This window comes from Porites lutea, chromosome 9 (assembly GCF_958299795.1).
Source record: "Porites lutea chromosome 9, jaPorLute2.1, whole genome shotgun sequence".
Classification (NCBI taxonomy): Eukaryota; Metazoa; Cnidaria; class Anthozoa; order Scleractinia; family Poritidae; genus Porites; species Porites lutea.
The window spans coordinates 13,961,856-13,985,358 of NC_133209.1; the positions used below are offsets into that span (position 1 = coordinate 13,961,856).

The 23,503-nt window shown below is 38.9% G+C and overlaps 3 protein-coding genes across 3 annotated transcripts; all 3 read left to right on the forward strand.

Moving 5' to 3' along the window:
- The first annotated feature begins 552 nt into the window (after positions 1–552).
- On the forward strand, positions 553–5,370 carry LOC140948576 (uncharacterized). The gene is made up of 4 exons (XM_073397831.1): positions 553–975; positions 2,433–2,550; positions 4,108–4,352; positions 4,924–5,370. The coding sequence occupies exons 1-4, from the start codon at positions 559–561 to the stop codon at positions 5,290–5,292; spliced, it is 1,149 nt and encodes a 382-aa protein (XP_073253932.1). The 5' UTR covers positions 553–558; the 3' UTR covers positions 5,293–5,370.
- A 6,001-nt stretch (positions 5,371–11,371) lies between these two features.
- Positions 11,372–13,846, forward strand: LOC140948685 (uncharacterized). The gene is made up of 2 exons (XM_073397947.1): positions 11,372–11,609; positions 13,478–13,846. The coding sequence occupies exons 1-2, from the start codon at positions 11,385–11,387 to the stop codon at positions 13,844–13,846; spliced, it is 594 nt and encodes a 197-aa protein (XP_073254048.1). The 5' UTR covers positions 11,372–11,384.
- Positions 13,847–16,129: 2,283 nt separating this feature from the next.
- Positions 16,130–21,682, forward strand: LOC140948912 (uncharacterized). The gene is made up of 4 exons (XM_073398177.1): positions 16,130–16,447; positions 18,433–18,550; positions 19,999–20,243; positions 21,311–21,682. Exons 1-4 carry the CDS (start codon positions 16,130–16,132, stop codon positions 21,680–21,682), a joined length of 1,053 nt encoding a protein of 350 aa, XP_073254278.1.
- The last annotated feature ends 1,821 nt before the right edge of the window (positions 21,683–23,503 follow it).

Genomic DNA, 23,503 nt, shown 5'->3' on the forward strand with positions numbered 1-23,503 from the left:
GCAATTTCTCTGCCTCTTTTTACTAATTTCACGTGGATAAAATATAAAGAATATTTCATTGTTCTTCAAAGTGGAGTACAGCCAAGTTTAATCCCTTAATGCATGCCACACACCAATTTCGGCCACAGAGTCTAATTATGCCTCTCCATTTTTGAGAATGATTATTCTTAGCCTTTAGCAACCATATTATTAGGTCATCCAGTTTCAAGATATTATTTATTTGGCTCCAGCATGTTCAAGCATTTTATGGTTTTCTGTATTCATGGTTTTTCGTCAAAGAGGTCGATTAAAGCACATTGACTGTTTATAAAATGACAGTTTACGCTTGCTCAATAGACTTAGTATCAATCTGATTATTAATTTAAACAAGTCAGAAGCTGTAACTTGTCTACCATTTTCTCTGCTTTCTTCTACTGATTTTACATGAATGATACTACGAATACAGTATTGTGAGGTAAAATAAAGAACAGCTTAGTTTAATCCCTTGACTGAAAACCCCAATTAGGTTAACAATTTTGGCCATACAGTGATGAACTTTATGTGCTTCTCTTAAAATAGATGAACTCCTGGCCACCAAACGTACCGGCGATCAGTTTCAAGATGTCCATATTTTTGGCTCTTGTCGATTCGAGCGTTTTATATTGCTTCGCAATCTTGATATTTCGTGTAAAATCTGAAATTTATATTGACGGCTCGAAAAGTTTAAAGCGACATACAAAAAACGGTTTTTCCTACGCAAACTTTGAAACTAACAAATTTTTCTATCTAAACGTTACTCCACTCGGTTCTGCTTCAGTGAAAAGGGTTTATGAATGCGGTGTACTTTGTCTGGCACATTCCTCGTGTTTCTCTACTAATTTTGCGTCGTTGTTTCGTGAGAAAGGAGAAATTTTGTGTGAACTGTTACCAAGCGATAAATACAACAGCTCAAACAAGTTAGTCTTCAGCTCAGTGTTTAATCACTTGAGCCTTAAGGTGGGTAGTGAAATAGTTACCCTCTATTATATTTATTATTCTACCTTGAACAAAGCCCTTAGTTTGCGGCGTCTTATGTTTTAAAGGTTTAGTAGGGTTTAATATTTTGATACTCCGAATATTTGCAATTTTTTGCACTAGATTCGATCACTGATTGCAGGGAATGCTATTGGAATCTGGTTTCGGATTGAGCGTTATATTGTTTGCATTTGGCCAAATATTTTCCTTTGCAAGGGAATCTCACAAAGTAAACTAGTAAAAACGTTTTAAGATAGTTTTCTTGCGACAGTTCCTGGCCATCAGACGTCTTTTTCGTTGCTTCATAGATGACTTTCATCATGAACTAGCGGTGGCTAATACTGTAAAAACAAGGCGGATGCTAATTCTAATTTTGCGAGATCATTTGGCATCGTACATATTTTTGGTGATTCACATCGCACGATATGCTATACCCTTCTGCCAGCTCACATCGTTGCAGTTTGCTGTTGATCAATATTCATAGCTGTCACTTCTTAGGATTCTCAGCCTCCACACCTATGCAACTATACGCAACGTTATTAAGGTAAATATATTTTTGCCAAAGGCATGGGTCGCACTTGGCAAAGTTTTGGAAAAATTTGTTTACCTTGCGGTAGAAATCTGTCATCAGGAGACATTGCCAAGTGCGACTCCAAGTTTTCCGGTTGGAAAAAAACTTTGCGAAACAGAAAAACATCAAAGATGCCGAAGTGCTTGGGTGGGGCAGGCAGATTTTGGAAAACTCGAGCTAAACAATAGGAATCACGGCGGTAAGTGTCAGCACTTGTCAGCGAAACGTGACCAATTTGAAACACGATCAATCTGAATCAATCGTTGAAATTTTCTGACCTTCGCGTTTTCGTTGTGGACGGACGAGGCTACCACTAATTTTCGCCATTTTAACGTTTTTGCGAAAACTTTCTACGGGCGAGCAATTCATAAGCTTGTAATCCTTCGCTATTTCAACGTTTTTACGGGAACTCTCTACAGGCGAGCCAATTATAGTCTACCCAGGCACCGTCACAGGTTTGTTATTCTGCGAGCTAAATGTAGTCTTTGCAGCCAAGCACTTTATTTTCTTTATTTCTCCCATCCTCCTGAAACTGGGAAAGGAGGAAAACGATCCTACGCCAAATTATCGGACTGCGAAGAGATAATGTTCTCTGGTATCTGGCCTACTTTAGTTCTCAATGTGTCAAAACAACGACAATTAACTCCCACTAGTAAATACTAGTGCGACCCTTCTCGATTTGACTAAAAGTTTTCTTTTCCGGTTGCAGTTTCGAATTTTTGTGTTTTTTTAGCCGGCAAAGATGAAAACTTTTCCCAAGTGCGACCTATGCCAAAGACAAAAATATGGTAGCCTTCAAACAATCGTAATTTAATGATGACATTTATTTTCGTTTTGTTTTGTTTTGTATTTTTATATTTTAAAACAGACTCCTTGCTCCAGTGACCCATGTATGAATAATTCAACTTGTGTGGCCAGGTACGAAGATGACGACTATTACTGCGCATGCGCTCCTGGAATCAGTGGGAAAAACTGCAGTGACATAGGTGATGATCATATTACTTACCGAAATAAAGTGTTTTTTGGAAAAAGCACCTCCTTTGATCAAGCGCCGTCTTTGTAAAAGCGCCTTACATTGTAGTGTTCATGGTTTTTATTGTTGAACTTGTTGTCAGCACTGACATCATGAACATAAATCCGGAAAAGTAATCGTATACAACGCAAAAATCAACATTGCAAGACATAAAAACGACACCGGTAGAACCCAAACATAGCGGGCTGTTTTGCCATTCATGTTCACTTAGAATGTTTTTGCTTATCAAATCTCCTGTTGATCGGACGTTCTGCAGCCTATTCTTTTGAGCTTACGCGGTTAATTTTCAGTTATTACCTGATATGATGACTAATTCGAAACGGGAAATAGACCTTTGCTGGCTGTTATTGCCAAGGTCTCGTGCTGTTTTTATCATGTTTAAAAACTGCAAAGCCCACTTGGTTTTGTGTTAAAGAGCGGTTTAGCATGAAGTCATGTGCGCCATATTGGGGTCTATTGGTGTTCCAAAACAATGAAACGGCGGCCATGTTGGTGTTACAACCCATTTCTTTTGAATTTGAACTTTTTTGCGGGCGACAAGAGGAGCCCGCAATCCTAATCTCCAGGTTGTCATGTGTCCTTGGTCGCATGTATGTATCCAGCATTCGTTTGGACTTCCTCTATGAATGTATTGAATACACAGAATGTAATTTGATCACGAGCGTTTGGACCTTCTATCACTCGTAATCTGATCACGCGTGTTTTGATCATCTGTCACGTGAAACTTACGCAAAGCTCAACGCTGGAGCTAAAGCGTTTTGACCTTGGATGGTTGTTGCCCGTACTCTGTCGTAACCTTTGGTTACTACTAGTCTTATTTAAAAACTTTCTTTTGTTCCAATAAATTTGCATAGCTGTTGGCCACGTGACATGAGTCAAAACGCCCTATGAGATGTTTGATATAAGTGCCACCCCTCAAATAAGCGCCTGGCCTACAACTAGGAGAATTAAACCGATCACGCAGTTGTATTTCGAGGGAATACTGTACAAGTTTTTCGTTTATTTAACTTTTTTTGTTGAGTACAAAGGCATTTTTCATAATTATGTTTTTTCTTTGATCTAAGAACTCTCTTGCTATGAATTAATGCTTGTCGTGGTGGATCCAACGTTTGTTTTGAACAGCAGTGTAATTTATATATTATGGTTAATGTATCTGATGTATTGCAACTGGAGATACGGATAAGCGTGTGCATCATTTTCTTCCGCGCGGCTTTTTTCAATTTGAGAAAAAGGTAGTATTCTTGTATCAGAGCTCAAGTAGAAGTGCCGAGCAGTTTTAATTTGTTTGTGACTACGAAATGAGCACTGAGTGGCTGTGAGTTCTATAAGGAATTCGTACCTCACCCAAGAGGATGAACAACACTAATGACCATTCCTCAGAAAAGTCCTCTCAACCATTTTGTCATGGTTGCAGTTTTACTGAGTGAAATCATAAGTAATTACTAACTATTATAGTTTTCAGCAGTCTTTCATTTGTAATTATACATAGTGTGCCACGTATATTTTTCAGCAAATGACTGTAACGATATTAGAACTCAAGGCCATTCCACGGGAGATGGTATGTACTGGCTTGTTCCGAATGGAGGAAGTCATTCAACTGCATTCGTAGCTTACTGTGACATGACGTCATACAATGGAGGATGGACCATGTGTTACACTACTGATGAATACGCCAACCCCAAGACTGAAGTCAAGTATAATGCCTCATTTCCTTATGGAACTGACGGGTACAGGACGAACTGCAACAACATCGAAGTAAGTTGAGTCTCCAGGTTACTCATGATTAAGTGAATCTCGGATACTCGATTTCCCATGAACGCCTTGTAGTTGGAGCCCGTCTGATGAATCCAATAAAAATCTGTGGTAGAATCACTCCTAACAAGAGAAAATATCATATCCGCGACTAGGGTTGGGGATGTGCCTTCCCTTCCGCTTCCGGTTTAGATTTCATTTCAGCGTGACGTGATTGACATAACATAACATGACATCAGTCATAACATCACCTATTTAAACCTCGGAGTTAGAGCTAGTACTAATCTGGCACGAGTAATTAACACCTCGTGCAAGAGGGGGTTGAGGGTTACGTCTTCGTTATCAATTGAATTGTTTTCTGTGTTTTATCGCTTCAAAATACTTAGTACTACTGCTTATCCGTCGTTCATCGATATTTTTAGGCGCGTGAAAGCTTGCATTAGCAATTCGCCTCAATAGATGCGTTAAAATCATGGCGTTGTTTTCTAGCCCAAAGGACATTTTAATTACCTTTCAAAAATTATTTTGTTGTTTTAACCTTAATGTTATAAATGGTTTTCTCTTTTTGCTTTAGTTCACTGAGATTATTATCGTTGATCACAAAACTGGAGATAAGGCTTACTTCAGGCGGAAAACCAACCTAACCATCAGAGCCGCTCGTAAATATGGCAAGAAAGCTAAAACCTATGGATTGTGGGAAGGCTTTGGAGCCATGAATAGCAGTTACTCGTATCAGTTGTTGATCTGCCATACTTCTTTCTACACCGGGTTTTTTGTCTCTGGATACACCAACTGTTACAAGCGGTGTAACCATTGGTGTGATGATCATAAATCGCCGTATTTTCGTACAGCTTCCACAAGGTCGTCTCATAAGGGTGTGGCTTTCAATACAAATGGTGCCAGATCCGTCAGCACTCGGCTTATAAGTGTCGGTCTACGTTAGTAGGTACTGACTATAATCACGCTTCAGGTTTTACTTTTGTTCTAGCTGTAGGCCTTACCTGTTATCCAGATGACTCTAAGCGTGATATTAGATTAAAAGTTCTTTCAGTTTTGAAGTTTAAATACATCGCCTGTTGTCTATGATTTGACTCATCTCATCGGACTCTTGCCGTTCATAACTACAGCAAGGACCATCTTCCAGAACTTACTATGGTCTTACAAGGTTTAGTGTAGGGGTATAAAAAACCTAAGAAACAATACCTATTTTAGCTAAGGCCTCTCTTGCAATAGAGCGTTTTCACTCACGAGGCCAGCATCTATGCTAATTTATTGGAACAAAGGAATGCATTTACATGAGAAAAGAGTTAAACTCCCAGAGGATTTTCTTGGTACACCAACATGGCCTCCGTTTCATTGTTTTGCAACACCAATATGGCCGCCGTGACGTCATGTGAAAACGCTCTATAGTTTAAAAAGAATAAAAACTCCTACTACTTGACAGTAAGGGGTAACTAGTTCTACAAATAAAACCTCCTGAACTGCACGTGATCGTTGCCAAATCGACCGCCCTTCCCTTTTGACCTTCACATGCACTTTCCCAATGTAATACTTCATTTAACATGGTAAGCTAGTTCGATTTTTTTTCTTACTATTGTTGCATATATTGTGGGAATAAAATGAATTTGAACTTGAACTTGCAATTACACTGTAATGCAATGGTGCCCTTAAGATCTTGATCTTAACCATTAGTGCGCCTGCGTCAGGTCGAGATATGAAGCAAGTTTGGAGAGCTCGAAAGTGGCTAACTCTCCACCTGGAAATCTAGCGTCAGGAGTGCTCTCCAAACTTTTCCATTGCTTTATATCTCGACATACACACAGCTGAAGCATGAACCAATTGTTTTATAACATTCTTACTGAAAACGGCAGTTGACTTAAATTTTATCATTATTACTATTATTATTATTTTTATTATTATTATTGTTGTTGTTGTTGTTGTTGTTATAGTGCGCTCACTCGTCAATGTCTACGGACTATATATTTTTACCTCATAGTTATATTTACAAATGTTTAATCTTAAAACTGAGAGAAAGTTTACGGAAGTCGCTTAAGACAACTTTCAAAAAACCTTTAAGAAAATGGAAAATGATTCTTTTTGAACGAACTACTTTGCAAAAAATGATCAGTTTGCACACGCCATAGTTTACGTGGATGACAACAATTTTGACCTCGTTCCCAAAATCGTACCCAGTTGGTCTTTATGTGTTTTGGGGATAAGAGAAGATTTGGGTTAGGTTGCGGCGCGTGCGGGGGTGTCATAAACCCAGATTTCGAACGTGAAATCCGAAAACGGATTTTACCTCCGAGACATCCGTCCTCAAGGTGGATTTCAAGTATGAAATCTAAATCCGGATTTCATGATTTTTGATTGCGAAATCCGAAAAGGGATTTACAAAACTGTTCTCGTGCGGTGAACAGTGGTCTTCTTTCTACAAATTGTGCGTACCCCTGCATTTTCGCCTTTCTTGAGAACAGTTTTTAATATCCGTTTTGGATTTACAAAACAAAATCGGAAAGAAAGAAAATAAGAACAGATTTCTTAGCTATGAAAATTTTCGGATTTTGCGTTCGATTGAAAATCCCAACTTGATCCTGATTTTGAAATCTAAATCCAGGTTTCCCAATCGAGCGCACCCTCTTTAACAGATTCAAGTGTTTCTCGTTATAAAACATGAGGTAAATGCCGTGTACTATTGAGTCATGGACGCAGCAAAGCTTGTTGGCGTCGTGGAGTGTGCTCAATGGATCATATGAAGCACTCTCGCGCTATTGAAGCCAATTTGATTAGGCGAATATACTAGAGCTCTATGTTATAAGAATCTAAATGGCCTCCACGAAGACAGCCTGGCCCTAATGCGACAGATATGGCTAATTACTCTCTTTTAATAATTTTGCATGGATAATATATAATGCCGGAAAAACGTATTGTGCGACAAAATGAGTAGAGCCAAGTTTAATCTCTTTACAGAAAATGCCCCTCACCAATTTCTGCCATATACAATAGTCTATTAAATCATGCCTTTGAATAATTAAGAATGATGAATTTCATATTTACCAATTATACGTATGGGACATCCAGTTTCAAGATGTTTATAATTTTGGCTAAAGTATATCCACGCATTTCATTCTTAGTATTTCGACAAAAAAGTGTTATATGACTGTTTATAAAATCATTATTTATTTTAACTATAGCCAACAGTAAACGTCACCTTTCTCTACTTGCTTTTACAAGTTTTACATAAATAAAATTGAGAATATCATATTGATAGGCAAAGTAGATTACAGCTTTAAGTTTAATCCCTTATAAAAAAGAAAACGTCACTTAGATTAACAAGATTGGCCATATAGTGATGATAGTGATGGTCTAATTATGCCTTTCAATTAAGGATGTCGAACAGCAACCATTTCATATCGGGCATCACTTTCAAGATGTACAAATTTTTGGCTCCAGTAGATTCACGCATTCTATGGTTCTTCATAATCTTGGTATTTCGTGTAAAATGCGAATTTTTTGTTGACAGCTCAAACAGTTTAAAGCGACATACAAAAAACGGTTTTTCCTTCGCAAACTTTGAAGGTAACAAATTTTCCTATCTAAACATTACTCCACTCGTTTCTGCTTCAGTGAAAGGGGTTCATGAATGTGGTATACTTTGTCTCGATCATTAATCATGTGTTTCTGCGAATTTTGCGTCGTTATTTCTTGAGGAAGGAGACATTTTGTGTGAGCTGTTACCAAGCGATAGATACAACAACTCAGACAAGTTAGTCTTCAGCTCAGTGTTTAATCACTTGAGCATAAAGGTGGGTAGTGAAATACTTAGCTTCTATTATATTTATTATTCTTCTTTGATGGATTTAAATAAAGACCATGGTCCACGGCCTGTTATTTTTTTAAGGTTCAGTAGGGTTTAAACATTCTTAACGCTCGGATACTGAGGAAGAAAATTTTTTTTTTTTCAACGCGGAAGAAACTATTTTTGCAATTCACTCTAATCCATGTACTGGTATTGAAATCTGGTTTCAGACTGACCGATTTATTACTCTTCTTTGCAGAGGAATAGCAGAGAGTAAAATGATAATAACGTTTTAAGAGAGTGTAAGTTTTCTTGCGATAGTTTCGGGGCACCAACCACCTTCTTTGTGGGTTCATAGACTTTCATCAAGAATCAATTTTAAGATCCAAGAGTAACAATTTTTCCGTAATTCCGGCATTTTTTTTTTCCTTTTTCCGGTCGTTAATTAAGCTTATAGTTCATTCGATCATATCCTTCTTATTAGTTTCTTTGTTCGAATTTAAATGTGTTTCGTTCTTCGTGCTGTTTTTTGCCCGCTCGTTAGCGTCTCTATGCCTTTTCATCTTCATTAGCGCCTTCTTTATTTTTTTTGCATATTCAACCGTATTTTACATCGCAGTGTGGCAGTACAATTTTCAGGTTTGTTTTGCAACCCCAACAGCGCCCCGCAACCCCCCCCCCCCCCCCCCCCCCATAACCCAACCACCACAACCACCACTACCACCCCACATTAAGCACGGTTACCACCGCAGTTTTCGCTGGCCGTAACAATTTTCAAACCACGCACAGGCACGCTCTTCGTATCACGTATCACGCTCGTCTCCTATCAAATAAATGTTCATTTATTTAGTGGATTTGGTTTTGTGGTGTTGATATTTGAGACCACGAATAGTTCTTCGCTTATTGCAGTTTCATTAATGCTGACGAAAACTCAACAACCTGCACCATGGCAAAAAGATTACCTTGCACCTTTCCCTTAACACCCCATCAAAATCTTCCTGTTACAGGGCAGGGCCATTATACTGATTCCACCTGTGTAGAAGTAGAGCAAATGTGTTCGATACACTCATTATTACGAGTCTGCAAGATCGACTACACTTTTCACATAACATTCATAACATAACAATAACATTCTATTGGATACCATCGTTACACTTTGCTGTTGATCAACATTCTTAGCTCTTTGGCAGCAGGATATATTTTTTCGCATACATACAAAAATCTTAGCCTTCAAACCGACTGTAATTTAACAACGACATTTTTCAATTTTAAACAGACCCCTTGCTCAAATGACCCCTGTATGAACAATTCAACTTGTGTGGCCAGATACGAAGAAGACGACTATTACTGCACATGCGCTAAAGGAACCAGAGGGAAAAACTGCAGTGACATAGGTGATGACTGTATAACTTAGCGAAATAGCGTATCTGCTGGAAAGAGTACCTCCTTTGATCAAGCGCCGTGTTAAAGGTGCAGTGTTAAGAGCACTAATAGAGACACTATGTCGCCAACAGCTTTTTAATCACTAAAGGACAGAGCAAGCTTCCATGCACCGTCCGCTTAAAACAATGTTTTGACGTGTTTCAAGTTGTCGTCAGTTATAACAAATAAGTTAACAAACTAACAAAGTTTTTTTAAAAGGTAGCGAGTAGGGGGAAACAGAATGCTTTAGTGGTCTCTGTAATACAGAAAAGTGTCCGCTTAGGGACTGGTCAAAAAGTATAGGGGGGGGGGGGGGGTTGGGCCGGAGCATTTGGAAATGTGGTTGATAAAAAACACATGGCCCACCCCCTCCCTTCGGCACAAAAAAGACTGACCCACTCCTAAAGCATGGCTGGAAATTCCATGACCCACCCCCTTGTTAAAACATGAATGTTTGGTTTCCTCTTAATAATCCAATAAAACCTTGTTCTGTGTTTTACAAAATTTGTTGATACAATGCTACAACCGATATCAAAATCACAGACATGATACCTTTCACTTAAAAGACAAATGGGAAAATCCGAACGTTTCTTGTTTCGATGGACGTTATGAGTCTTGACACAAATATACCGCAAAACGAGGGTACATTGAAATTGTCTGTCACAAAGCATATGAAAATTTCTACAAAGACAACCCATTCCTTAACATTACTTGCCGGAAATGCTTAGAATAGTGCTCAAAGAAAATTTCTTTCACTTCAATGGAAAGTACTACCCACAAAACCATGAAACTGCAGTGGGCACAAAGACAGCAGTTTTGATTCCTTTGCCAACATTTTCAAGGCGTATATTGAAACAACAACTCTAAGCAAAACCATCTTTAGAACAACAGTTTGTGGAAATCCTACATACACAATACCTCTTCCCTACTGGACATGAGTAAACCAGACATTGAAACCTTCATTGAACAAGCAAACTTACATCACCCAACTATTAAATTCACGGCCGAAACATTTGACACTGAGACTGCGTTTTTAGACACGGCTGTATACAAAGGCACAAGAGTCAAGGAAAAATCTATCCTTGATGCAAAGACACATTTTAAACAAATGGAAACCTTCTTGCACACTCTTTTCACCTCGTGTCACCCTCCAAGTGTTAAAAAGGAGAAGCCTTGAGAATCCTACGAAAAAAAATCCTCAAAAACAACCTTTGAGGAAAATAATTCAAAATTAAAAAAAAAAACGCTTGATGGACAGAGGCTACCCACAAACTTTGATAGAAAACCTTCCAAAAATGGAAAATCATTAAAGGACATGCTTGTTAGAGCCAAACAAAAAAAGGTCAACTAAGGGTTTCATGCCCGTATAGATGTGCAGCCTGTCACCCTTTGCATTTTCTCGCACAACAGGTTTGTGAGTATTTTAGCAGTAATTCCAGCTGGCTGTGTTTTATATAACAAGTGTGGTCAACTGTCTCGTTAGTAGTTAGTGCCTATCTATGTAATAAAATAAGGTGACCCACCCCCTAAGGGTAGCTGAAAATTGCACGACCCACCCCTTGCGCAAGGCTCAAAACCTCATGACCCACTCCCTCTCTGCTCCGGCCCACCCCCACCTATACTTTTTGACCAGTCCCTTACGCGAGCTTTTCCCAAAATGAGGTTTAAAATATAGTGTTTACATGTGGCTCGGACTATCTCCAGTTATGGGTTTCGGTTATGGCCCGCCGGGGGCTATGGGTTATTAAACTGAAATTACGTTTACTTAGTGTGCCGCGTACTGATATTTTTCAGCAACCAACTGTAGAGATATTATGAGTCAAGGTCATTCCGCAGGAGATGGTATGTACTGGATTATCCCGGATGGAGGAAGCCATTCAAACGCGTTCCTAGCTTACTGTGATATGACGTCATACAATGGAGGATGGACCATGTGTTACACTACTGATGAATACGCCAAACCCAAGACTGAAGTCACGTACAACACAACATTTCCTTATAGAACCGATGGGTACAGGACGAACTGCAACGAAATCGAAGTAAGTTCATGCATTTGATATAAAACACCTGCTTTGCCTTTAACATCCAGAGGAACGCAATGGATCTGTTCCTCGGGCAAATTTTTGTGGCTGGGAGACACACACATTTTCCCTATCGGACCCTCCCCCGGCCCACTTAAAAGCTGAATTTTGCCCTATGACCACACCCAAACTGGCCAGTAATGTCTGAACATACGTCTGTTAGGAAACTTCCCAGTAAGTCATGTCACAGGTTGTAGGTGCACCTTGCTGACTGAGAACTCTTCCATTAGTCTAGCTGGGAGTGAGGAACAGATAAATTTTCCCCAGTAATCTCCCAAAATGCTTAAAATGGCTTCAGAAAGCTTTATTCATACTTTACATTGTTGTCGTTTTAGGTCTTTTTCTCAAAACTTCTCGCTGGGTGCCCCTGAACATGTAAAATAAAGCGTGTCACTTTGTAAACATCCTTTCAAATTCAGACAATATTTTCAGGGTTCCATCGAGCTGACTTTGTTAGCAGTCACCTGTTTAATACACCCCAGCTTGCTCTATAAGGGTCTAAGCAGTACATATCAGAACAAGCTATAGTAAGGGGAGCAATACATAACGAAATTTTCCCTTTTAGACGCAAAAGAACAAAGTTCGAACACAGTTTCGTTCAGTTTGTGCTCTATCCATGAATAAATTCATCTTCGTTACGATGAGCTTCACCGCTAAATTATCAAATCCGACATTCTTTTGCTTCTTCTTTAATGACGTGAAGGGACCGGTCATTCTTTATGTAGAGGTGGGGGGCAGGGAAAAATATGTTAATGAATATTATTAGTGGAAACTCGGGATAAAGGAAATCGCTTAAATCGCAACGGATCGGGAAAATAAACACACAGGAAGCAAGAAGACACCAAGTAAACAAGGTAAAGTGTATTTTATTGGAAGTTCATGCGAATATTTATCTTCTCGAATCTATTGGCCTGAATTCCCATACAAATCCTTTATAATGACGGCCATTTTGAAAATTACGAAGCCGCACGTACTCTCATATTGAGCTTGGGCCGCCTGTGGTAACAATACTCTGTTAAGAGGAAGACTTAATTGATAAATAAACATACTAATCATAAGATGATTAGTTACTTTGCATAACAATGGAACTGACCTATTCTATTACAAAATCAGTGTATAAATATAGGAAAAGTGATAAATTTTTACAAATCGTGCCTTCATGTGAAACACAAATGTAATAACCATGCAAAATACAATTCTTTTCAAATTATTTTCCTGCAGTTGTAAAAGGACTACTTTCTTGTTGTTTCATCATGTTTTCCTTGGGATATTGAGGAGACAAGCGTTTCGTCAAAAACAATTCAGTCAAACCAAATATTAAAGCAGATAGGTGTGGATTCTTTATTGGCTAAATTTGAAATAACAATAAAGTTTAGAGTGCAAACAGAATTTCTGTCAAATACAAATGACTAAGTTGTACAAATTAAAATAGTGATGCTTTAGATAAACAAAAAAGCAATATGATTAGCAAAAATTTGTACAATTTAGTATTACTATTTCACATATCTAATGGACCCATCTTAAAATATAACTCGGATCAAATTGCTAACCCCCCCCCCCCCCCCCCTCCCAAACTTCTTTATCAAAAAAGGTTTAACCCTACTTCTAGCCAATAAGAAATAGCCTTGAACCCCCCTTTTTCCCTTCCCCTCCTCTACATAAATAATGACCCGTCCCTAACGCTGCTTTTTTAGCTAATAAAGAAATTTTATTTTAATCAGAGACATGGTGTAAAAGTTTTTTGGCTAAATATTCAAAGACATTTCCCATCATTTCCTCTTTTCCATCAAATAATCCTTTTTTCTCTCTCTCTCTTTTCGTTGTAGTTTACTGAGATTATTTTCATTGATCACCAAACTGGAGATAAAGCTTACTTCAGGAGGAAAACCCAACTGACCATCAGGGCCGCTGGTAACTACGGGAAGCAAGCTAACGCCTATGCATTGTGGGAAGGCTTTGGAGCCGTGAATAGCGGTTATTCGTACCAGCTGTTGATCTGTGACCATTCTTTCTACACCGGGTTTATCGTTTCCGGTTACACCAACTGTTACAAGCAGTGTAACCACTGGTGTGGTGATACCAGCTCACCGTATTTCCGCACAGCTTCTACATCATCGTCTTATAAGGGCGTGGCCTTCAATACCAATGGTCATCGACCCGTCAGCACTCGGCTGATGAGTGTCGGTCTGCGTTAGTGGTTACTGACTATGAATATATTTCAGTTTTACCATGTTCTCTATTTGGCTTTTAATCTTGTTAAATTTAGCTTTAAACATGGCATAAGGTTGCATTTTTCATTCAGTTTTGAAACCTCGATAAACTACATTTTATCCAGTGGTTCCTTCAGGATATGAGCTTATCAATTTTAAAAAATCTCTCGCTATGGATAGTTGGCGAAGAGCTTTTTAGTCGTCTTTTCCTTTCGATAGACTGAAAAATAGATCGAAGTTCGAGATTGACGAGATTCATTAAGCAGTAATATATGGACCGGTGCCCACCTAAAAACGGCGGGTCTTTTTCATGTATACCTCAGGGTTAGGAACTGAACAAGGCTAATGAAAAAGTATCAACCTTGAATAATAAAAATGTAACATAAATTTCGAAGTTTTTCGCGCAAATTTCTCCCATTCTACCCTCGCGGTGGCACAGTTGCGAGTTCCAAGTAAGAGAGGTTTGTGATTGTGATGAAAATTATTTTCCGACAAGATTCATTCATATCATATACGCTTAATAACGCCATTTGCAAATTATACGATTTACTGAAAAAATCAAACATGGGAGAGTGACATAGTATATTGATTCACTCACATAGCTTGCTTCAAATCATTACCTATCTCCCGTTTCAATTAGCATACACCCAGTTCTTGGGTTCGAAATGGAAATATTCGACTCCCGAAAAAATATAAATTAAGATGAATGTTAAAAAATGATGTTGGAACGGACTCACAAACACGTCAAATATAGCCAAGAGGTGCATTTGTGATAAGGATTAGGTCACAAATGTAATAAGGCCTTGTCACGAATATAATTAGCAGTATATCGCATGAAACGTAAGCGTTTTGGTAAAGACTTGCCTAAGGGTTTCAATCAGTATACTACGGAATGGTCTCCTGGTCAAAATGAATTGTAATTAAGATGATAGGGGTATATCAGTGAGGAGGTAAATTTCATATGGGGAATAGCACTTGCGATAATTGTTACTTGAGTAGGATAGGTGATTTAATAGTTTGCCATCAGTGACGATCATTCCCGTATTATTAAATAGGGAGTTTAAGCAAATCGCTACGGCGACCTCTACTGCGGCGGCCGGAAGTGAAAAAGCCCCGAAATGACGCAGTGCGCATGCTTGAAAATGACCTTTCGCCGTAGCGCCAAATCCTACGACGTGACTACGTGAGTATAAAAGTCGACTCTTTTCCTATGTTTTACTATCACTGGTTTTAAAAGCTATCATAGATTGTTTTTCACTTTATCAAGAAAGTATTCGAGGCTTCTGGTTTTCCAGTGAATACGTTTTCCTTGCGTTTTCTCAGTTTGAGATTTCGATCCTCAAGCCAGTGTGCCATGAGTTCTGCCGCGCCATGGCCGCAGAAAATCCGCCAGTACAAACAAAGGCTAGACGAAAACCGTAAGCACGACTGTTAGCAATAAAGCTAAATGTCACTGAAGGTTGTTTAAACAAGAATAGAACAGAATATCTAAAACGCTGAATTTGTTGATTTGTTGTTAAATGCGGTACACAAGAAGAAACATCACTAGCAGCTTACTTCGATCTTCATCTGTAGTTTTCTGTTTTGTGTACGAATCGACCCCTGATGATGTTTATTATCAATATTCTTCTTGGCAAACGAAATTTTTAAATTGGCCGTTTTCTTACTTGACCACCATTGAATTCTGTTGTTGATAAATTATAACGAAAGCAAGTGATCAAGAACCGAGCTTGAAATTTGGCGAGCTACGAGACGTACTCTCCCCAGGACACCGCATCCACGACCGCCGTAGTAGAGGTCGCCGTAGCGATTTGCTTAAACTCCCTAATTGTTTAAACCAAGTCGCATAGAGTGTGGGCCGCCTGTGCCCTGACAAATTTTAGTCATGCACCGACTTCATTTCCATAGTTTTGCTAAACTCGATTCGCTCAAATGAAAACTGTACAATCTTTAACTTTTTAAAGTTTCTGTGAAATGGAGGCATGTAAAATCAAAACAAAGGGACGACTTCTCATGACTATTTATAAAATGGCAGGTGAACTGTTTGCTCGCTATCATTATTAATTCAAGAGTAGTTTGTTCTCATTTCTTTTGTCCACCCTACTTTATATGTTATGAATATTGCATTGTATAAATCATCCCTTTCTATCGTTAAGAAAAATGAACTTAAAAAAAAAAACAAACAAACTTACCTGCTGGCATCCAATTTTAAAGATGTTTGTAATTTTGACTCGAACAGATTCATGCGTTTTATGGTTCTTCGTAATTATGATATTTCGCGTGAAATGCGAAATCTTTGATGGCTCGAAAAGTTTAAAGAGGAGTAAGAACGGTCTTGCCTACGCAAACTTTGCAGTTCTAAAATCTTCCTACCTAAACATTACTCCACTCGTCACCGTCTCAGTGACAGGGGTTGATGAATGCGGTAAGCTTTGTGTTGATCATTCATCGTGTTTCTCTGCTAATGTTGCGGCGTATTTTCTTAACAAGGAAGGAGGAACTTTGTGTGAACTGTTACCAAGTGATAAATACAACAATTCAGACAAGTTTGTCTTCAGTTCAATGTTTATTCACTTGAGCATAAAGGTGGGTAACGATATACTGACTTAACTTGTATTTTACTTAAAGGCTAAAAATATTTGTTGTGGTCAAAAATGCGCATATTATTCATTCTGCGTTGATGGATTGGTCGACGGCCAAGTTTTAAGTTTCCACTTTTCATGAGGAAGAAATCTTAATTGCGTAATGTTCAGACCCCATTAAGACGAACAATAGTAGAAATAGCATGAGGTGTTTTAGACCGGCATAGCAGGAACAAAGATAAAGAGTCACCAAAAAATAGTTCACCATATCATAAACTCAGTGAGCTACTTTAAATCTTTGAAGTGCGATAGATGCTTCGGATCATTATACGTTTCTTGGAAACTGCCCACCTAACCCTTCCTTAAGCCAATATTAACATTTTCTTCTCACTTAGGGCAATATGTTGGGTTGAGGGAGGGGCAGGTGTGCATTTTCCCAGAAATGTATAACTTTAACGTCCTCAATATTGACAAAATAAAGTCATAAACATCATCAACATAAACGTCATAAACGACTCTGTTAGGGTTTTTAAGGCTGAACTCAGGATACTTGCATAGCAATTACTGCATGAGGAGTAATACATTTTCAGGAAGAAGGCAATTTTTCAGGTTTATGCATGAGTACACTGATCGGTTTTGGAATCTGGGTTGGGTTTTTCTACCCTGTATTTGGCGAATTTTTTTCACATCACAGACAGCATCGACCACATGCTCCGATCATGCCTCCTCGAGGTCGAACCCCTTACCCTTTTACATAGCATTTCTGACAGAAAAGGTCCTTTTATTATACCTTCTATTGACGAATAGTACTACTTCTTCCATGTACCAAGTTTAGAACTTTGCGTCCCTTCTAACTTCTGTAGACTTCTGTAAATCGGCACTGTCATTAAACTATATATAAATCACAATACAAGAACGTGTACTCGACTTTTTCAGAGCCATAAACTGCATCTGTTAGTTAGCCCTTAAGGACCTTTTACCGACCGAAATGTCAGATTTCCCTGTCCTTCACCCGGTGAATCCCCCTCGTATAGGCCATTACAGGGAGTATTCCCCCCGCCTCTCCCTAGGGTCCTTTCAGGCAGAGGAAACTCACCGAGTAACAGCCATAAACTGCATCTGTTAGCTAGCCCTTTAGGACCTATTTACCGACCGAAATGTCAGATTTCCCTGTCCTTTACCCTGTGGATCCTCCTCGTATAGGCCATTACTGAGGGAGTATCCCCCTACCCCTGGGGTCCTTTCAGGCAGAGGAAACACACCGAGTAAAATAATGAAAACATTTAACAGGCCGGGGAGTTTCTTGTGGTAGTTTCGGGCTGTCGGTCGTCTTCGTCAGGAGAAAATAAAGAGTTTCTTTATGATGAATTAATGGGTCACAATATACGTGAAAAGAAGGGTATCAAAAAGACTAAAAAAAAATTACCCAATGGTGAAATCTAGCCTTCGAACGGCAGACGTTTCTCTTCCCTCAGCGTCATTCAGCCGGCGATGAGCGAGGAGAAATGTCTGCCGTACGCAGGCTAGGTGAAATCCTATTGTTTACACAAACAACTGTTCTTCCCAGAACGGATTGCGTTCCCCAATTAAATCACCGCCAAAAAAGCCTCCTTCTTACAAGACTTGTCCATTATACAATTCCACATATGACAACACGGGCCAATTTGTACAAGTGCTGTTGCTTTGTTAGATACATTCGTTATAACGAGTCTGTAAGGTCTCACTAAGCCTTTTCTGGTCGCTAATTCTCACTGTTAGAGATAACGTCTCATTGATCAAAGCACTGAAAGCTTTTCCTGATCGCTCAGACTCCATGAGACAATAATATTCAAAGAGCTTGTTAGCTAGGTATGATTTTTGACAAGTTAAGGACACTACACGTCTGAAGCTTAACTCTATGCCAACGTAGGTAGGGTTAGCGGGTTAGCCTTGAAACAGACTGTCAATCAATGATGACGTTATTTGTTTGTCCTTTTTTATATAAATCAGACTCCCTGCTTCAATGACCCTTGTTTGAATAATTCAACTTGTGTGGCCAGGTACGAAGAAGACGACTATTACTGCGCATGCGCTCCAGGAGTCAGAGGGAAAAACTGTGGTGACATAGGTGATCATGATTACCGAAATACCGAACCTACTTTAAAAAAAGCAGCCCACTTCAATAAGCGCCGTCTTCGAACAAGAATCGCAGCAATTCAAGACAAAATTATCCGTTTTTATTGTTTTTTTTAGACAAAAAATATACTGTAAAATCCCGAAAATAAGCCCCTCTATGTATAAGCCCCTCCAAATATAAGCCCCCCAAGCTCGTAACGCAAAAAACCTTCCGTTAAATCGCCCCTCCAAATATAAGTCCCCCCCCCAGGGGGCTTGTACTTGGAAATTGTTCTGTAGTACAAAGTAAAACAAGGAATAACAGTAAATTTCTTTCCAAAAATAAGGCTAGCCCAATCGATTTTGAAACGCAAATTTGCCTCCGTACATAAGCCCCTCCAAAAAGAACCTTTGAAAAATATAAGCCCTGGGGCTTATTTTCGGAATTTTACAGTAATATAATGGCTAATAGACCTTATTCACGATACGCCATCTTTGCTCGCCCTTTAGGGTAGATGGGATAAAAGCAATGTCACGTGGTTGCTTGAGGGCAAAAAGATTATAAAATTTATCAGTACGAGTATTAAATCACGGGTGAGTGTTTTTATTCTCTCAAAATGAAATAACGACTTTAGTCAAGCAAAATGTACAGATAAAGTTTCGTCAATTTGACGGACTACGACGGCAGTTAAACATGCTACTGCGCATGATCAGAACCCCAAACCTGTTCATTTTTCCCGTGTTGTCCTGCGAGATAAGATCACATGCAAACTATTTGCATTGTGTTGTGGAATGAACATGAAAGCAAGAAAATCTTTGCGTGTTTCCCTCTCTCTTCTCTCGTAGTCTACTGTCTGTAATGCAATCTTAACGTTCTATTTTTGCACAACTCAACCCAAAGCTACAAAGAAAGGACAACGCTAGTCCAGTCGTAGTTCGTAGTCCGTAGTCACCGTATCTTAAAGTCTCTGTTAGCCGGCCGCCGGAGGAGACCTCTAGATTCAAGGACGAGGACGACTAGAAGGACGAGATTTAACTAAAAGTATTTGCGCGTATTCTCAAAAAAATAGATACCGCGGAAAGCTTCATTGTACTTTTTCCACCGGAAAGTTGGCGATGTACTGACAGTTTTTATCAGTTGTTTACCCCCTTAGAAAGTGCATGACAAGGCTGTTATCCCATCAGTCCGTAATCGTGGGCATGCAAAGACGGCTGAAATAGACCTTTACTGGCTACTTTTGTAACATTCTTATGCTGTTTTCATTGTTTATGAAGAAAAAAAAGAAAACGAAACAAAGTAAACCTTGTTTTATGTTATTACGACCGATAACACGGCGTGAATCGGAGACGGATTATATAAGCCCCGCACGCCTGAACAACGTCTCTTTCGAATGATCGCTGCACTTACAAGCTAACTATTGTAGTTTACCATAAGGTACAACTTATACATGTTTTTCTCAGCAACCGACTGTAGCGATATTATCAGTCAAGGCCATTCCACAGGAGACGGTATGTACTGGATTGTCCCAGATGGTGGAACGCATTCAAATGCGTTCCTAGCTTACTGTGACATGACGTCATACAATGGAGGATGGACCATGTGTTATACTACTGATGAATACGCCAAACCCAGCACTGAAGTCAAGTATAATGCCTTATTTCCTTATGGAACTGACGGGTACAGAACGAACTGCAACGATATCGAAGTAAGTAAGTTATATCTCTTTCTGGGAAGATAAACTGAAAAGGTGGGGATTCCTTAAGGCTATTTTTTTTATTTTCTTGTTTCAACTGACAGAAAACGTTAAAAACATTCGCTAGAAATAATAGAACCAGACAATGTTCTGGGAAACGAAAAAATGTTTTTATCTCATATATAACCGCCTCATCAATTTTTAATCCCCTTTGTCTTTTTAGAGTTGTTTGATTCTTCATTTAGACGGAGGCACGACTTTTTCTTTCCAAACCGTTATGAATCGCCTTTTCGCTCAAATTAATTATAAGCAGGAGATCATGGGCCCAGAGCCTCCATCCGCTACCAATAAATTTCACAGTGTGTGAAGTTCTATTTTTAGATTTCTTCCGCGAAAATTTGCTGTGTTTACAAACGTTCATGCTAATCCAACATGACAGGTTCCTCTTTCAAGGTTCTTCAACGAATTAAACTTTGTTTGCTTGGCACTGGGTACTCCTCTGGGTACTCCCGACTGTAGAGCGGGAGATCGTTACTTTGATTCCCGGGACCGGACCAATACCCAGGGTCTTAAAAAATCTGAGAAATAAGGGTACTGTCTTTGTCCTGCAAACGGCTAAACCTTCGCCTGGCGTGGATTACCAAGTGAAATGATGTTTCGATCTCCAGTAGGAGCAAGTAAAAATAGTGTCCTCAAAAAGTACTTTCGTGCTAAATACACACTCAAGTAAAGAACATATTTTTAAAAGGATCTAGCACAATTAGTCATTCTACCTTTTCCAAGTGAATTATCTCTCAGTACCTCCTGTACCATTAAGTATTAAGTCCAATAACACGACACAACTTTTCACCTGCATTTGTCAATCCTGCCAAAAGTAGTGTAAGATTACACATTGCAATGATTAACCTTGCTATTCGGCAATTAAATGATTTAAGATTAAAGAATTTAGGTTAAAGACGTACGCTCTGAGGTGGTGGGGCTCTGAGATATTTAAGATATATGTAGACATTACTCTCCGATTGTGATGAAAAAAAGCAGTTCGTTGAAAACTACTTATAACTTAATCTTTCTCTCCCAAGTTCTCAGAAATCATCTTCATAGATCACCAAACTGGAAACAAGGCATTCTTTAAACGACGTAATCAAGTACCCACGAAGGCCGCTAGTAACTATGGGAACTTCGCTGACAGACTTGGATTGTGGGACGGAGTAGGGGCTAACAACACTTACCCCTATCAGCTACTGATCTGTGATCATGCCTTCTATTCGGGCTTTTTTCTATCCGGGTACACAGATTGTTACAAGAAGTGTAACTGGTGGTGTGGGGATACTTTTTCTATGTATTTCCGTACGGCATCCACTGATACGCGTTACAACGGCGTTGCCTTTAACGTCAACGGTCATTCTCCTAACAGTGTAAGCAACAGGCTGATCAGTATTGGCCTGCGCTAAGTCAAGGACCGCGCGCTCAGTCAATAGGTACATTAATACGAAATACGTCATCACAAAAAAACTTTTGCGAAGCTGTAAAGGGTCAGCAGTAAGAATAAAGAGAAACAAGCCAAAGGGGAAAATATGATTAAAAACAAAACAAAAAGAAACAAACGCTTAACGGAAAAAATAATTGTGCAACAAAGAAAAAGAAAAGAGCTGCACTGAGATTCAACCCTGGACCATCTGCACTTCAAGGCAACTCCCAGACCACTGAACCACTCTACCACTACAAGAGTGTGACTAGTGCATACAAACATTTGGTGCTCTCTCTTAGGCCCTTTCCTATTATGCTTGTAAACCTATAATATTATGTCCGCAGTTTTTGGCCCAAAAATTCTCAAATTCTGTTCATTTTTTCAAAATTAAGCTTGAGAAATGTTTTGCTTCATTTCGAAGAGAAGATACTAAAAATAGCATCGCGTTTCTTTGTAACACTTAGAATTTACCAGCAGTGTATTTCAGACACCGCGAGCATTTTTTCCGAGTTTTTTTAGGAAAGATCTGACCTACTTTCAGCTTGGAAAACTTTCCTTTTACGGTAAAAAAGTTTTTACCTTTTTTCGAAACTTTTTTCAAATATTTTTATTTTATCAAAATAAGTTAAGCTTAAACGACTTTATAGGAGGAAGGAAGCAAAACTAAACATTTACTGTTTTTTCAAAAGTATCACTGACTTAACGGAAACATCATTCTTCAGGGTCTTACCTGCTCGTGAATCATTGTGAAGCAGATACCTGAAGAAAATGAAGTCTTGACCTGGAACAAGCTGATCATGAGTCATTTTCTCATTACAAAACAATTGAAGGCTTGCTACGTTTCAATTTGAACTATACTTATTCAATTGATTGACAACAGAAGCCGTAGAATAGTCGGTGAAAGTAACTTTAAGGCACTCAGAAAAACACACAAATCTTTTTCTTTCATAATCCCTGTGCACTGTCTTGGGCTTTGCATAAAATAGAGTAAATCATTAAAAAACGGTTTCAACTTCCTCCGTCGCAGCTGATGGCTTAGAGTCTAATTACCAGAAGGTGCTGTTACCCCGAAGAGGTGGAGGGAAGTTTAGGCATTCTTCCCCCTCCCCCCCCCCCCACGGGGGGGACCGTTGTGACAAAAGAGAGTCTTTAAAACATGGTTCATAGTCCTGTTATATTTTGCCGAGATTTGCATGTGCACTAATGTTTTTGCTAAAAATCGTTAAGATAATAATTTGTAGAAAACTCAGAATTGAAACAAACCAAAATTTAACAGTTGTGTCTGTATTTGTTTCTATAAAAAAGACAAAATTAGGTTATTAGATTATTCAGGTTTTTTGAAGGCAAAATAACTAAGTTTACTACTGAACCTTGAACAAAGAAGCAGGGACGCTTCGCAAAATATAGAAATATCCCAAACAAGTAAGGACACACTTGTATTTTTAAAACAACAACCCATTTTGTTCTATCGCAGTTACTTGTCACAACTGACAAATGTTAGAGTACATTCTGTTTAAATATGTTCCTGAAACATTTTCCATAACAGAGAGCCTGTTCACAGGCTATTTCACACGATCCCGGGATCATTGGTGTACTAATACAGGTAATACCGTTCTAAAAACGCACGCTTGCAAATACTCCTCCTCTTCTAGGCTGTTTCTCCCCTTCCTTAGATACTTACAACTGGACTACAAGATTGCGTCAATGACAATTCCCAGGGAAAACTAAGGCAAAACGCCCCTAAATAAAAATTAGTAAATATTTCATCATTATCATAAATAAAGGTTAGAAAATAAAGGAAATT

What these genes read in the sequence shown, in the direction of transcription:
- LOC140948576 (XM_073397831.1), top strand. Translation starts at nt 559, where the DNA reads ATGAACTCCTGGCCACCAAACGTACCGGCGATCAGTTTCAAGATGTCC. An exon ending in TTAATCACTTGAGCCTTAAG is followed by an intron (nt 976 to 2,432) that starts GTGGGTAGTGAA and finishes ATTTTAAAACAG; the next exon opens with ACTCCTTGCTCCAGTGACCC. An exon ending in CGAACTGCAACAACATCGAA is followed by an intron (nt 4,353 to 4,923) that starts GTAAGTTGAGTC and finishes TTTTTGCTTTAG; the next exon opens with TTCACTGAGATTATTATCGT.
- LOC140948912 (XM_073398177.1), top strand. Translation starts at nt 16,130, where the DNA reads ATGATATTTCGCGTGAAATGCGAAATCTTTGATGGCTCGAAAAGTTTA. An exon ending in TTATTCACTTGAGCATAAAG is followed by an intron (nt 16,448 to 18,432) that starts GTGGGTAACGAT and finishes TATATAAATCAG; the next exon opens with ACTCCCTGCTTCAATGACCC. An exon ending in GAAAAACTGTGGTGACATAG is followed by an intron (nt 18,551 to 19,998) that starts GTGATCATGATT and finishes TGTTTTTCTCAG; the next exon opens with CAACCGACTGTAGCGATATT.
- LOC140948685 (XM_073397947.1), top strand. Translation starts at nt 11,385, where the DNA reads ATGAGTCAAGGTCATTCCGCAGGAGATGGTATGTACTGGATTATCCCG. An exon ending in CGAACTGCAACGAAATCGAA is followed by an intron (nt 11,610 to 13,477) that starts GTAAGTTCATGC and finishes TTTTCGTTGTAG; the next exon opens with TTTACTGAGATTATTTTCAT.